Source organism: Crocuta crocuta, unplaced genomic scaffold (assembly GCF_008692635.1).
Source record: "Crocuta crocuta isolate KB4526 unplaced genomic scaffold, BGI_CrCroc_1.0 scaffold131, whole genome shotgun sequence".
Lineage (NCBI taxonomy): Eukaryota > Metazoa > Chordata > Mammalia > Carnivora > Hyaenidae > Crocuta > Crocuta crocuta.
The window spans coordinates 15,765,962-15,780,418 of record NW_027528977.1 but is presented as its reverse complement, the minus strand read 5'-3'; the positions used below and the strand labels follow the sequence as shown (position 1 = coordinate 15,780,418).

General features: G+C 42.3%; 1 protein-coding gene across 1 annotated transcript in view; it reads left to right on the top strand.

The window, feature by feature from the left end:
- The window catches only part of DOCK2 (dedicator of cytokinesis 2), a 415,343-nt gene that overhangs the window by 36,779 nt on the left and 364,107 nt on the right, over positions 1-14,457 (top strand). Inside the window, exons 7-8 of the mRNA XM_077757359.1 lie at positions 9,719-9,854; positions 11,916-12,070. Coding sequence (XP_077613485.1) covers positions 9,719-9,854; positions 11,916-12,070 — 291 coding nt within the window. The remainder of the gene's footprint in view (positions 1-9,718; positions 9,855-11,915; positions 12,071-14,457) is intronic.

Here is a 14,457-nt window from a genome sequence, read left to right as displayed (position 1 = left end):
GTGGTTATTACCGGGCTGAGAGGTTTAGGACACTCATTTAACCTACTTCCAAGGGGCTGGGGAACACAGTCATGCTGGTTCACTTTTGGCTTAGTTGTCAGTTTATTCCTGCACTTAACAAAACTCTCCCTTAAATCCCAGTGTGAGATTTAAATGTCCCTCCCCCCATCCTAAATTATCCAAGCCACATGCCATCAGCTAACTCATATGCATAGTCACAAAAGTGTTTCCTCAAAAGGGAAGAAGCAGGGTTGGAGTTTGGATGTTCTGAAGTTAAGGAGAACTTGAAACAATTTTTTGAGGCAGGACAACCCACTGATAATAATAATAGTGATAATAATATTATAAAGTAACACTTAATCAGAGTTATTGTGCACCGGGCTTGATACTAAGTGTTTTACATTCATTGTTTTATTTAATTTGTGTAACAACCCTATGGGGCATGCAGTTTTATTATCTACACTTTTTTTTTTCAGATGAACAAACTAAGGCTTTTAAAGAGGTCAAGTAATTTGTCCAGAATCACATAGCTAGTAATGGCAGAACTAGAATTTAGACCCAAGCAGTCTGGCTCCAGAGTCTATGGGCCTCACCATTATGCTACCTGGAGAGCATTGGAGAACTGTGAAGCTTTTACCCCCCACCCCCTCCTGTTATTTGGATGCCCTCCAAATCCTACTCATTTGTTTATTCATCCCAACAACAAACATGTATTGAATACTTATGATTGGCCTGATATCTTGCCAGTTGTCGAGGCTGTAGATGTAAAAGTCCCTATCTGCTAAGGGATCACAGTCTGGTTAGGAGTAAGCTACAAGTAAACTGTTGTTATGTATTGTGTTAAGTTTGATGGCTTACAAAGCCATCCTGGAGAAGGAGGTCAAGGAAGGCTTCCTGGAGGAGGTAACCCTGAGGGGAATTTTGAAAAATAAAGAAGTGTTAAGTAGGCTAAAAAAAAGGGAGGCAGGAGTACAATGAGAGAGCATGGCATGTTTAGAGGATTGTGAAATGGATCAGAAAGCTGGGACATAGGTCCCGAGGAGGAAGTAGAAAGAGCCTCTTCAATTGGAGTAAGAAGAAAATTTCCCAGCAGCCAGACTTTCTTGCCTTTGTCATATGCACTAAGGAAGAAGATCCACATGCACTAGGAAAGTCAGTGGGTCCAGCTTACAGCTGCTTCCCATCCCAGAAGCATGGTCCCTCTGCCGGCTTCCCTGCTGACAGCTGGTGAGGGTGTCCAAATCTGCTTATAATGCACATCATCCTAAAGTGACAGGAAGACTTTGCCACACAGCTGCTGCTACCATTGGTGCAGTGACATCTTTAGCTGAGTAGTCACAGCTGAGAGTGTGAAAAGTGAGGAAGTTTTGCTGCTTTGCAATAATGGCATCTGTGACCTTCAGATGTTTCTTCACAGTGATCCTAAGGAAAAGGGCCAAGGATGGAAGAAATTGTCACCACCTTTAGGAAGCCTTCTCTGATTTTCCCCTAGGTACCTTTGGCTGGGTTAGGTGCTCTTGTAGGCCCTTAGCACCCTTAAGAGTAATCACCTCCTTACTGGCCTGTCTCCCCTGCTGTGATGGGCACTCTCTAATACAGTGACCATTTAATTCATCTCTTTGTGGTGGGAACAGGGTCTGCACACAGGAGGCACTCAGTCAATGAAGGCTGGATGAAGATATGAATGGTGGTGAGAGGAGAAAGAGGAGGAGGGGTTCCTGCCCCCTTCAGTTGTGTCTCTGCAGCATTGCCTGGACCAACCCTGTGCTTTCAGTTTCAGTTCCCTTTGGGGAAGTGAGAGGCATCCTTGGAGACTAAGGCCCTGAGCTAGGGGGCCCCCTGATTCTTGCCTCCTTTCCCTGATGACTTCAGCTGGCAGGGAGGGAGATTTGGACTCCTTCATCTTTTTGTTGTTGTTGTTGTTACAAATAGTTTATTGTCAAATTAGTTTCCACATAACACCCAGTGCTCATCCCCACAAGTGTCCTCCTCCATGCCCATCCCCCCTTCCCCCCACATCCATCAGTCCTCAGTTTTTGTCAGCATTCAAGAGTCTCTCATGGTTTGCCTCTCTCCCTTTCCCCACCCTTTCCCCCCTTCTTCTCCCCCTCGTTCCTCAGTTAAGTTTCTCCTGATCCACCTATACGTGCAAACATATGGTATCTGTCCTTCTCTGCCTGACTTATTTCGCTCAGCATAACACCCTCAAGGTCCATCCATGTTGCTACACATGGCCAGATTTCATTCTTTCTCATTGCCATGTAGCATTCCATGGTATAGATAAACCACATCTTCTTGATCCATTCTTGGACTCCTTCATCTAACAGTGGCCTGGTGTCTTGGGAGGTTAGAGCTCTGATATGAGGTGGGTGGCTTCCTGAAAACCAGAAGGCCCGACCTCTGAGCTGAGTGTCAGGAGCTGTGGTGAGGTACACCAGCCTCAGGCTGTGAGCCAGGAATTAAGTGATGGAGGTCTGACCAGAATCAGCCTATTTCTCCTCTTTCCTCCTGCATTCAGACATCAAACTTCTGTTGAGCACCTGCTAGGCCTCGAGGACACAGACATTTACAAAATATGGCCACTATATTGACAACAAAAAGCAAGCAATGAGAAGTCATAATAACTTGCTGAGAGCTGTTTTAAGCACTTTCCATGCACTAACTCGGTTAGGTCTCATGACAACTCTATGAGGTAGGTAGGTGCTATTATCATCTCTATTTCTCAGATAAGGAAACTGAGGCTCACAGAGTCATTAAGTCATTTTGCCCCAGATGACTGAAATTTGAACCAAGTAGCTTGGCTTCAGAATTCAATTGCTTAACTACTACATTCTATTGCCTCCAAGAACTGTGGATTAATGCGGAAGAGAGAGAAGTGAACAGACACTTGAGTAGCAAGTCATGCATTTCATGAGAGCAGGAAGCATGGACTAGATGGGGTGGTGGCGGGGAAGAGACAGGCAGGTGGCTAATATCTGCCCTAATCTAACAAGACTAGTAGGGATTATTGGAAGAAAAATTGAGAAAAAGAAAGAAAGAAAGGGGGAAGGGCAGGGAGGGAGAGAGAGAATTGGGAGGAGCTCAGAGAAGAACATGAACATGGAGGGGAAGGCAGACGGGCTGGAAACTTGAGGGCCTACGTGCCGAGTAAAGAAGTTTGGATTTGTCCAGACCATCTGGAGCCACCTAAGGAGCCATTTCTGTTTTAATTACCATTAATTTTTTTTTTTTTTTTTTTTTTTTTTTGGTTTTGGAAAATGCATATGGTGGGAGCTTCTTGCCCTGCCTTTGTTTTCAGTTCATTTTTTATCACTTTTTTGAACAGAAGAGAGCAGTGTGGGGCTACGTCTGAGAAGAAAATGTCAAAGTACTCATTTCTCCAAAGTGAATGGTTTACTGTTCAATTGGGAGGCAGCCTTTCCTGACCCTGGGCTGTGGGAATCCTGACAGCTCTAGCCTATGACTACTAAAGCTTCTAAAATTCCACATGAGACTGGTAATGGGCAAGCTTCTTGGTCTCCAAGGAGTGAGGAATCCTCAAATGACTCCTCCAAATCCCAAGATAGCTGGACCCTGGAGAATGTTTTATTCATACATTTAGAACCGAATCCACTTTGATAAATTTTGAAGAGAAAGAGCTAGAGAGATCTTGGCATTAAATTATGTATTGGCTGTGCTCCATCTTTTTCTGAGGTCACGCGAGTCTCTGCTCAGCATTAGTTGAAAGCATTTATTCCCCCATAGCATCGCCTGTTCGGCAGCACGACTGTGCAACATTATGAGTCATAGCCAGTTGGAAGTTAATTTCCTAATGAGCGTGGACAAATGGGTGAACCTTGGCTCCTTTCTGTTTGCATTTGGATGAGATGAGAGATGTGCTTCTCAGTCCAGTTTTCAAATAAGAGATGAAAACTTAGTCTCTTTCACTTGTCCTTGCTGCCCTTGCAGAATCTGGTCCTCAGCAGTGGTGCCTAAGCGGGACCACTCTTGGCCTTCTCAGAGTCTCCATCAGCCCACTTCCCCCTTCTTTCTTTGTATGGACAGCTGAGGCCCTTCGTCTCAACATCAAGTGCAAAAGCAGCTTCACATCAAGTCCTCTGCAAACTTACCCCTTGTCCCCTAATCCAGGACTGCTCCTAAGTGCCTCCCATCTAGAAAGTATACCATAGAGGTTAAGAGTGCAGATCAGGGGGGCACCTGGGTGGCTTAGTCGGTTAAGCGTCCGGCTTTTGCTTAGGTCATGATCTCGCGGTTCGTGGGTTCGAGCCCCGCGTCGGGCTCTGTGCTGACTGCCAGCTCAGAGCCTGGAGCCTGTTTCGGAGTCTGTGTCTCCCTCTCTCTCTGACCCTCTCCTGCTCACGCTGTCTCTCTCTCTCTCTCTCCTAGAAATAAATAAAAATGTTTAAAAAAAAAAAAGTGCAGATCAGGATGCCATATTACTTTTTAACTAGCTGTGTGACTTTGAGCAAATTAATTAGCCTCTATATCTTTGGTCTTTTCTTCATCTGTAAAATGGGGGTATTAATAGTATATATCCCTCAAGGTTGTTTTATGGGGTAAATGCTTTAGCATACATAAAATATTTAACATATGTAAACTTACCACAAGTGCTGTGCATTTGCTATTAGTATCACTGATGCCAATCAAAATGGCAGATGCTATTGAAATAAATCAGTACCAAGCAGGGGAAAGCCTGTGGCCTGGAAGTCAAATAGGTAAGGAGCAAGCTATGGGTAATGAGCAATATATCTGAGATTTCTCCCTAACAACTATGTTCAAAATGTTGGTGAATAGATAACATAGGAATACTTTTTCTGCTATATTTGTATTATGTCATGTTACATTACATTATATTACATTATATTTGTCCTGTCCTTTCTCTCTTTTCTTGCTATTCATGTACATGTATCCAGGTATCTGGCTTGACTTGTTTACATAAACATATTATATGCATTCTTCCATACTCTTTAAAAAATGTTTATTTATTTTGAGAAAGAGCATGAGCACAGGACAAAGTGGGGGGGTGTGCCAGAGAGGGGTAGAGAGAGTGGGTGACAGAATCCCTAGCAGGCTCTGTGCTGTTAGTTCAAACCAACAAACCATGAGATAGTGACCTGAGCTGAAATCAAGACTTGGTTGCTTAACTGACTGAGCCACCCAGGTGCCCCCATACTTTATTTTTTTTTCACTGATCTTTATCATTAAACATATTAAAACTGTATCCTATTTTTTAAGCTCTGCTACATGGAATTGCATTACAGTCACTTTTTAAAAAATATATAATTTATTGTCAAATTGGCTTACATACAACACCCAGTGCTCATCCCAACAACAGTCCTCCTCAATGCCTATCACCAATTTTCCCCTCTCCCCCTCGCCCCTCCCCCCACATCCTCAGTTTGTCCTCTTGTATTTAAGAGACTCTTGTGGTTTGGCTCCTTCCCTCTCTGTAACTATTTTTTCCCTTTTCCTTCCCCCATGGTCTTCTGTGATGTTTCTCAAGATCCATATATGAGTGAAAACATGATATCTGTCTTTCTCTGAGTGACTTCTTGCACTCAGCGTAATACCTTCCTGTTCCATCCACATTGCTGCAAATGGTGATTTCATTCTTTCTCATTGCCAAGTAATAGTCCATTGTATACATAAACCACATCTTCTTTATCCATTCATCAGCTGATGGACAATTAGGCTCTTTCCCTAACTGGCTATTGTTGAAAGCACTGCTATAAACATTGGGGTACATATGCCCCTATGCATCAGCACTCCTGTATCCTTGGGTAAATTCCTAGCAGTGCTATTGCTGGGTCATAGGGTAGATGTATTTTTAATTTTTTGAAGAACCTCTACACTGTTTTCCAGAGTGGCTGCACCAGTTTGCATTCCCACCAACAGTGCAAGAGGGTGCCTGTTTCTCCAGCATCTGTAGCTTCCTGATTTGTTCATTTTAGCCATTCTGACTAGTATGAGGTAGTATCTCAGGGTGGCTTTGATTTGTATTTCCCTGATAATGAGTGACATTGGTCATCTTTTCATGTGTCTGTTGGCCATCTGGATGTCTTCTTTGGAAGAATGTCTATTCTTCTGCCCATTTCTTCACTGGATTATTTGTTTTTTGAGTGTTGAGTTTGGTAAGTTCTTTATAGATTTTGGATACTAGCCCTTTATCCAATATATCATTTGCAAATATCTTTTCCCATTCCATCAGTTGTCTTTTAGTTTTATTTATTGTTTCCTTTGCAGTGCAGAACCTTTTTATCTTGGTGAGGTCCCAATAGTTAATTTTTGCTTTTATTTCCCTTGCCTTTGGAAATGTGTTGAGTAAGAAGTTGCTGCGGCTGAGGTCAAAGAGGTTGTTGCCTGCTTTCTCCTCTAGAGTCTTGATGGTATCCTGTCTCACATTCAGGTCCTTCATCCATTTTGGGTTTATGTTTGCATATGGTATAAGAAAGGGATCTAGTTTCATTCTTCTGCATGTTGCTGTCTGGTTCTCCCAGCACCATTTGCTAAAGAGACTATCATTTTTCCGTTGGATGCTCTTTCCTGCTTTATCAAACACTAGTTGGCCATACATTTGTGGGTCCAATTCTGAGTTCTCTACTCTATTCCATTAGTCTATGTGTCTGTTTTTGTGTCAATACCATACTGTCTTGATGATTACAGCTTTGTAGTAGAAGCTAAAGTCTGGGATTGTGTTACCTCCCACTTCGGTTTTCTTCTTCAATATTACTTTGGCTATACAGGGTCTTTTGTGGTTCCATACAAATTGTAGGATTGTTTGTTCTAGTTTTGAGAAGAATGCTGGTGCAATTTTGATTGGAATTGTATTGAATGTATAGATCGTTACGGGTAGTATTGACATTTAAAAAAAATTTTTTTTAATGTTTTATTTATGTCTGGAAAAGACAGAGAGACAGTGTGAGCAGAGGGAGACACAGAATCTGAAACGGGCTCCAGGCTCTGAGCTGTCAGCACAGAGCCCTATGCGGGGCTTGAACCCATGGACTGTGAGATCATGCCCTGAGCCGAAGTTGGATGCTTAACCAATTGAGCCACCCAGGCGCCCCACTATTCTAAATTCTTGTGCAGTTATATTGTTTATATGTGTTTTGAGCAATTCTTTAGCTGTCATTTCTTTATGGAATTTCTTGAGGGGAATTCTTTCATTTTGGCTAGCTTNTTTGTAGTAGAAGCTAAAGTCTGGGATTGTGTTACCTCCCACTTCGGTTTTCTTCTTCAATATTACTTTGGCTATACAGGGTCTTTTGTGGTTCCATACAAATTGTAGGATTGTTTGTTCTAGTTTTGAGAAGAATGCTGGTGCAATTTTGATTGGAATTGTATTGAATGTATAGATCGTTACGGGTAGTATTGACATTTAAAAAAAATTTTTTTTAATGTTTTATTTATGTCTGGAAAAGACAGAGAGACAGTGTGAGCAGAGGGAGACATAGAATCTGAAACGGGCTCCAGGCTCTGAGCTGTCAGCACAGAGCCCTATGCGGGGCTTGAACCCATGGACTGTGAGATCATGCCCTGAGCCGAAGTTGGATGCTTAACCAATTGAGCCACCCAGGCGCCCCACTATTCTAAATTCTTGTGCAGTTATATTGTTTATATGTGTTTTGAGCAATTCTTTAGCTGTCATTTCTTTATGGAATTTCTTGAGGGGAATTCTTTCATTTTGGCTAGCTTTTTGTCCAGTATGTGTGTGTTTTTTAATGTTTTATTTATTTCTGAGAGAGAGACACAGCCTGAGCAGGGAAGGGTCAGAGAGAGAGGGAGATACAGAATCTGAAACAGACTCCAGGCTCTGAGCTAGCTGTCAGCACAGAGCCTGACGTGGTGCTCGATCACATGAACCATGAGATTGTGACCTGAGCCAAAGTCGGATGCTTAACTGACTGAGCCACCCAGGCACCCCGTCCATTATGTTTTTTGAAAGCTTTTGATGTGCCCTGCCCCTGGGAGCACTACAATATTAAAAAGGGTCATATACCTCCCAGGGCCTGGCCCATCAGGAGGTGTTTTTTGGAGAGTGTTACTTGCTCTCTGTTGTTGTGACTTTGGTTACTTTATCTCCCTACTGGTACTGATATTTTGGACCCTCCACCACGTGTGCTTTGATTTGTTTGTTGAAGTAGCCCTGGAAAGGAAAACAAACAAACAAACAAAAAACAAACAGAAAAGAAAAACATGCAAACACACAAACAAAAAACCAGAAACACCAGCTACAAGTAAACAACAGGGTGGAAACAACAGGGTGGAGGCAGTGTTGATGGAAGAGGCCTTATCCTATACAAAGAGAGAAATGACAAGGGCTGAGAAAAAGAAAAAATAAAAATCGTCCAGAGAAACTATATGGCTTAATCCTGAGAGAGAGAGAAAGACAGGAAAATAAGAAGGAGGTGTAGAGCATGTCTTAAGAGAATGGATTTAGGATGTGTGCTTAAACAAACCAACAACCAGACTATCCAGACCAGAGGAGGGAAGAGAAGAAAAGGAAGGAAGAATGTATCTATACAATAAGAACTGTCCAATAATTAAACCAGGCAATGCAACAGCACTGGTCTGGTAGAGGGGGCTGTCTGGTTCATCAGGGTCAATCCGTGCTCCATAAATTCTCAGTTACCAGGCACAGAGAGGCGTGGTTTGGTGTAGGCAGGTCCTGTCTCCACTGTGGACCAGCTGCTCTTTCCCTGAGGCTCCACCTTGGTGATGGTGGGGATTAAAATGGCGACACCCCAGTCTCTTCTTCATGGACCAGGTGTCCCACCACTCTATTCCAGCCGACCTCACCCAGCGGTGGGTGCAAATGAGGTGGGTTTTCTCATTCAGCCGAACCCTGTGCCTAGAGCTTGGCTAGGATTCAAACTCACTCCACGCCCAGGTACTAGGGAAGCACTGCTCCACCCCACCCCACAAGTGGTCAGGCACAGGCAGGCTTTATCCTGTCCCACATCACTCCAGGGAGGGGATCGCTTTCTCCTACTGAGAATTCTGAATTACGCTGCTGACCTAGCCACCAGCCCCGGGGCTGGCTCCCCTTGTCCCCAGGCACGTGATCCAAGCCGCCAATCCAGAGAAAGCTCTTCAGTCAGGGATTGGGTCTTTCTCCCTCCGTTCTGTGGTTTTTCTCTTGTCCAGATACAGTTGTACGCTTCCCCACCCTCTCTTTCTCTTCCCTTTGTCTCTCTGCAGAAGGGGATCCCTCCCCTCCATTCATTTTCTCCCTCCCAGTTCTCAGTCTTGCATCTATGGCCCGTCAGTTTGTCCCACTAGGTCCCTGGAAGTGATTCTGTCTCTTTGCCTCCCAGACCCTTGGAGTTCAAAGTCCTTTGGCTTCAACCCTGCTTTGTTTGAGAGACAGCCTCCTCCCTAGCCCTAGGCATTCTCCTTTTGGTTTTGTTCATTACTTTGCTGATGCAAGCAATGCTGTAACACATTCTCTTCAAATGTGGATGTTTCTCTAGATTCAATATCACAGTAAGGATACACTTTAAGAAAATTTAATACACACTGCCACCGTACCACCCAAAGAGGCTAAAGTGTCCCAGTATGGCTCACAGCTGTGTGCAAGGCTGTTGGTATAGAGCTGTTCTATGAAAGTCTGCAATCTTCAGAGACCAAGAAAATTTTCTGGTGTAAACTTCCAAACAACATTTTAAAGGCTTCAGCCTCCCCCAATTTATCCTCACCTATGGTTTTTACTTTGCAGAATTCTTGAGCTTGATCTGATTGTCAGAGATGATGATGGAAATATCTTGGACCCTGATAATACCAGCGTCATCAGCTTGTTCCATGCACACGAGGAAGCAACTGGTAAAATCACAGAGCGCATCAAGGAAGAAATGGTAAGCTTTGTAAAATAGCCTTTAGCTGAGTGAGGGATCATTTAGCATATCATAAACTTAAAATAATAGGCTAATTAACTAGAGTGTATATTATTCAAGGAGACATGTATCCTATGACCTGAGATGATCAATAGCCATATGTATTTTATGGTGTTTTGGTACTTAGGTCTGTAATTCATTCTGCATCCATCCCACAAGTAGTTTAATGCCAGGCAAGTTTCCTGTTTTCATGGAGATTTTATATTCCAGAGAGAAGAAATGAAGAAAGGCAATAAAAAGTAAATAAATAAATGTACAAATTAATTCCAGATGGTAATAGGTCTCTAAAAGACAATAAGCTAGGGTTATGTGAATCATAGTGCATCAAGAGCTATTTTAAAAAGGTATCATCAAGAAAGGCATCTCTCAGAAGAAACATCTGAGTTGACACTTGAATAATGTGAAGTCACCAGACCTGGGAAGATCTAGGGACAAAGTGTTCTACGCATAGGGAACAGAAAATGAAAGGGCGGGCCCTCAGGTAGGGCTGTGTTCTGAATGTCCAAGGAGGAGAAAGGCCAGTGTGGATGGTGCATGCTGAGCAGTGGGAGAGAGTAGGCAATGATTTGGAGAGGTAGGGAGCAGTAGCCAGATCTCGCAGGGCCTGAGGGGTCATGGAAGAGAGTTAAGATTTGTTATTCCAAGTGTGGTAGAAAGCCAACAAAAGATTTCAAAGAACTGTAATTTTATTTTTCAAGGTTAACATACTCTGATTTACAATTAAAAAATTATTTTAACTACTGTGTATTATTTGAAAGAACGTTTATTTCTAGCTTTATTGAGATAATTTTCACACAATGAAATCAATTAATTGTAAACTATAGTCTCCTGAATCTGACTAAAATACAGTATTGGGTGAACTTCACGACAATCAAGATCTCACCAGTTGTGTCACATTGAACGTTTCTTTGAGTTCCCTTACAGTTGATCGCCTTTCCCAGTCTCCAGCCATAGGCAATCCCTAATTTGTTTTTTTGTGACAACACTTTTGCCTTTTCTGTAGTTTCATATAAATGAAATCACGTGGCTTTTGTGTTTGACTTGCTTTACTCTGCATGGTGATTTTGAGGTTCATGTTGTGGTATATATTATTTTTTCCATTTTATTGCTGAGTTGCCATACCATCGACCATTTGTGCATTTGGGGGATGTGGGTTGTTTCCACTTGAGGGCTATTATAACTAGTACTGCTATGAACATTTGCAAACACATGTGTGAGCATACGTTTTTATTCTTTTTGAGTAATACCTGACAGTAGGATTGCTGGATCCTATAATACATGCATGTTCCACTTATTTAGATGCTTCCATACTTGTTCCTGGAAGGGTTGTACCATTCTGCATCCCCATCAATAGTATATGAGAGAGTTCCAGTAGCTCTGTATCCCATCAACACTTGGTACTGCCATTCTAGTGGTTGTGTGGTGGTATCTCATCATTATTTTAATTTCAATTTCCCTGAATAACTAGTGAGGTTGAGTATCTCTTTATGTGCCTACTGGCCATGGCCATTTGTATATTTTTTTGTGAAATGTCTGTTCAGATATTTTGCCCATTTTCATTGGGTTGATTTTCTTATCATTGAGTTGTAAGGATTCTTTTTTTATTCTGAATACACTTGTGTATTTGTATATTCTATATACAGATTCTCTACCAGATATATGTTTTACAAATATATTTTCCCAGTCTGTGTCTCCCCTTTTCATTTTCTTAAATGTATCTTTCAAAAGGCAGAAGTTTTAAATTTTGATGGAGACCATTTAAGCATTTTAAAAATATGAGAAACATCTCATAAAAAATTATGTGTGCTTTTTATGGCACTAATTTTATAAGGAAGGCTGGGCAAATGGTGGTACTTCCCAAAATGAGAAAATCAAGGCCAAGAGAGTCAAAGTGACTTGGCTCAGATTGCAGAAGCTTTTGTTTGTAGACGTGGATATAATGCAGAAATCTTAAGGCCTGTGTCCTCACTGGTGCTGGGCTAATTTTTTCTACCTTCCTCCTTTTTCCCCTCCACCTCTTAGTCAAAAGACCAGCCAGATTATGGAATGTATTCCCGGATCTCCTCATCCCCCACCCACAGCCTCTATGTCTTTGTGAGAAACTTTGTGTGCAGAATTGGAGAAGATGCTGAGCTTTTCATGTCTCTCTATGACCCCAACAAGCAAACGGTCATAAGGTAGGTGTGTTCAATATTGCCTGACTTCTCCATATGTAAGAGGTTGGAATTAGCAAAGCACAGAGCATCCTTTTTATTCCCACCATCACTTGTGGAGAAATTCCCACCTGGAAGAGAAACTGAGCCTGAAAATGCAGAAATAACTTCTTATAGGATATACTAGTCAGGTGGAAATATTACCACCAAATTTTCCCCATAGTGCAGTTATGGTCACACAATAGGGTTTTGTAAATCGGTATTTTGATTCTGGAAAACAACCAGTGGTAATTAATTCATACAGGCGGCATTGGATAGATTAAAATTCCTACTTTTAAAAATAGGAGATAGGTAGGGGGGTGGGTGAAATAAGTGATGGGGATTGAGGAGAGCACTTGTGATGAGCACAGGGTAATATATGGAAATGCTGAATCACTATATTGTGTACCTAAAACTATTATAACACTCTATGTTAACTAACTGGAATTAAAATTTAAAAACTTAAGTAAAACATAAAAACAGAACAAAATAAACAAAAACGAAAGAAAACAAAACTGGAGTTAAGAAATGAATGGTAAGAACTTCATATCCTCCAGGGCAGTATCAGGTTAAGAATGTGGGCCCTGAGATCTTCCTGAGTTCACATCCTGGCCCCACCATTTACATTTTTTTAATCTTGGGCAAGTTGTTCATCTTTCCTAGGCCTGAGTTGCCCATTTGCAAAATGTGAGCGCTAGCCTCACGGGGTCATTTCTTTCAGACTTCATTGAGAAGCACAGAGCCTGGCACATGGTGCTCCAAGTGGCTGTGGTTATTATTAGTACTAATTTAACTGGTTGCTCTGAAGAACAGAGAAAGTAAGGGAACCTCTGGGCACCTCAGATTGAGGAAGTGGGCACACCTTTGAGAATCTCCAGGGAGGAGACTTTGGTATACCTCCATCTCCCACTACTGAGTCCCTTGACCCTGCTTGTGGTTTAGACCATCCTTCCTGGTGGTGACCCTGCTGGTCTCCTATAGTAGGGTTTTGGGTCAACACATGGTCCCATATTTGAAGTCCCAGTTGACGTATTAGAAGGAAGCTGGAGCATAATTCCTCTGCCTTTATGGAAAAAGTGATTTCTCCCTAGCTTGGTTGTTATGATTAAATGAGACCATGAACAATGCCTAGTGAAGAAGAGTACTTTAGAAAATAATGGCTCTTCTGAAGACATTTGTGAAACATGGAAGGGCTGTTCATCTAAGGAGAATGAACAGAGGTCTGTACATGATCTCATTTAATTCCATTTATTCCATGTCATTTGGGTGAGAAAATGAGGCTTGGGAAGGTCAAGTGACTAGTCCAAAGTCATACATATTTATTAATGGCAGAGCTGAGATTTCTACTCAGGTCCATCTATCTGACTTCAAAGACAAGCTAGTTCCAACTTTAGTATGTCACCAAGGAAAGAGTTGTGTCAAATATCCTGCATGGTTCTCATCAGAGTGTTAGCACAGTCATGGCGGAAAGCCATTCTTTATAGCACACCTAAATCCCCAACATTAAAGAGTCAGCCCAATTCACCTGGCTGGGCCTCAGTGAATACTGAGGATATACTGAGTAAATGCTGAGTGAGTATCCTTTTTCCCTTAGAACCCACCTTGAAATGGTCTGTGTGTGTCACAGACCCCTTGCCATTCTGTGTCAGCTATTCCCAAGGTGCCTGTGACAAAGATCCTGAAAACATTCATAGGATCCTTCCTGCCTCTCAGAAAACATGATTCCTTATGATCAAATTGGCAAGGGTGCCTGGCCTCCTGGCCTATCTAAGTGATGGATGACCTGAACCAGCTCTGTAGAAGGAGGCAATGGATCAGTGACATGGCAGCTCTGTTCCCTGATGTGCCATACAGGATGATACGCTCAATGGGGCATGCCTGAGTGATGTCTCTGAGAGTGCCAGGAATACAGGGAAGCCCTCAGGAAACTGAGAGATGAGGAAGAGGAGGAACAAAAAGAGCAAAAACGAGAGAGAGAGAGAAACAGAGAGAGAGAAGTAGAAAACAAAGAAAGATGAGAAGAGACATGATATAAGAAAGGGGCAGGGGAACTTGAAAGCATTCCTATGTCATCCTGACTCTGGACAGCTGTTCTTTCTCTAAGAAATCAATCTTCTCCCCTCCTGCCAAGCCAGAGTTGACACAAATGAACCAAAGGCAAGTTAGGACATTCTCAGTGTGGCCCAAATATGAACTGGGGACAATTTGGCTAAGACTGAGCTTTTAATGTTGGGATAAATCATGGTCTGATTCCAGCGGATGCTTAAAGAGAAGTTTGGGAAATTTTAGGTAAATTTTTGTAGGACAAGCGAGAAGCATCTTAGACATCAAAAACCAGTGGTAAGGAGAATTAAAAAAAAAAAAAAAAAGCT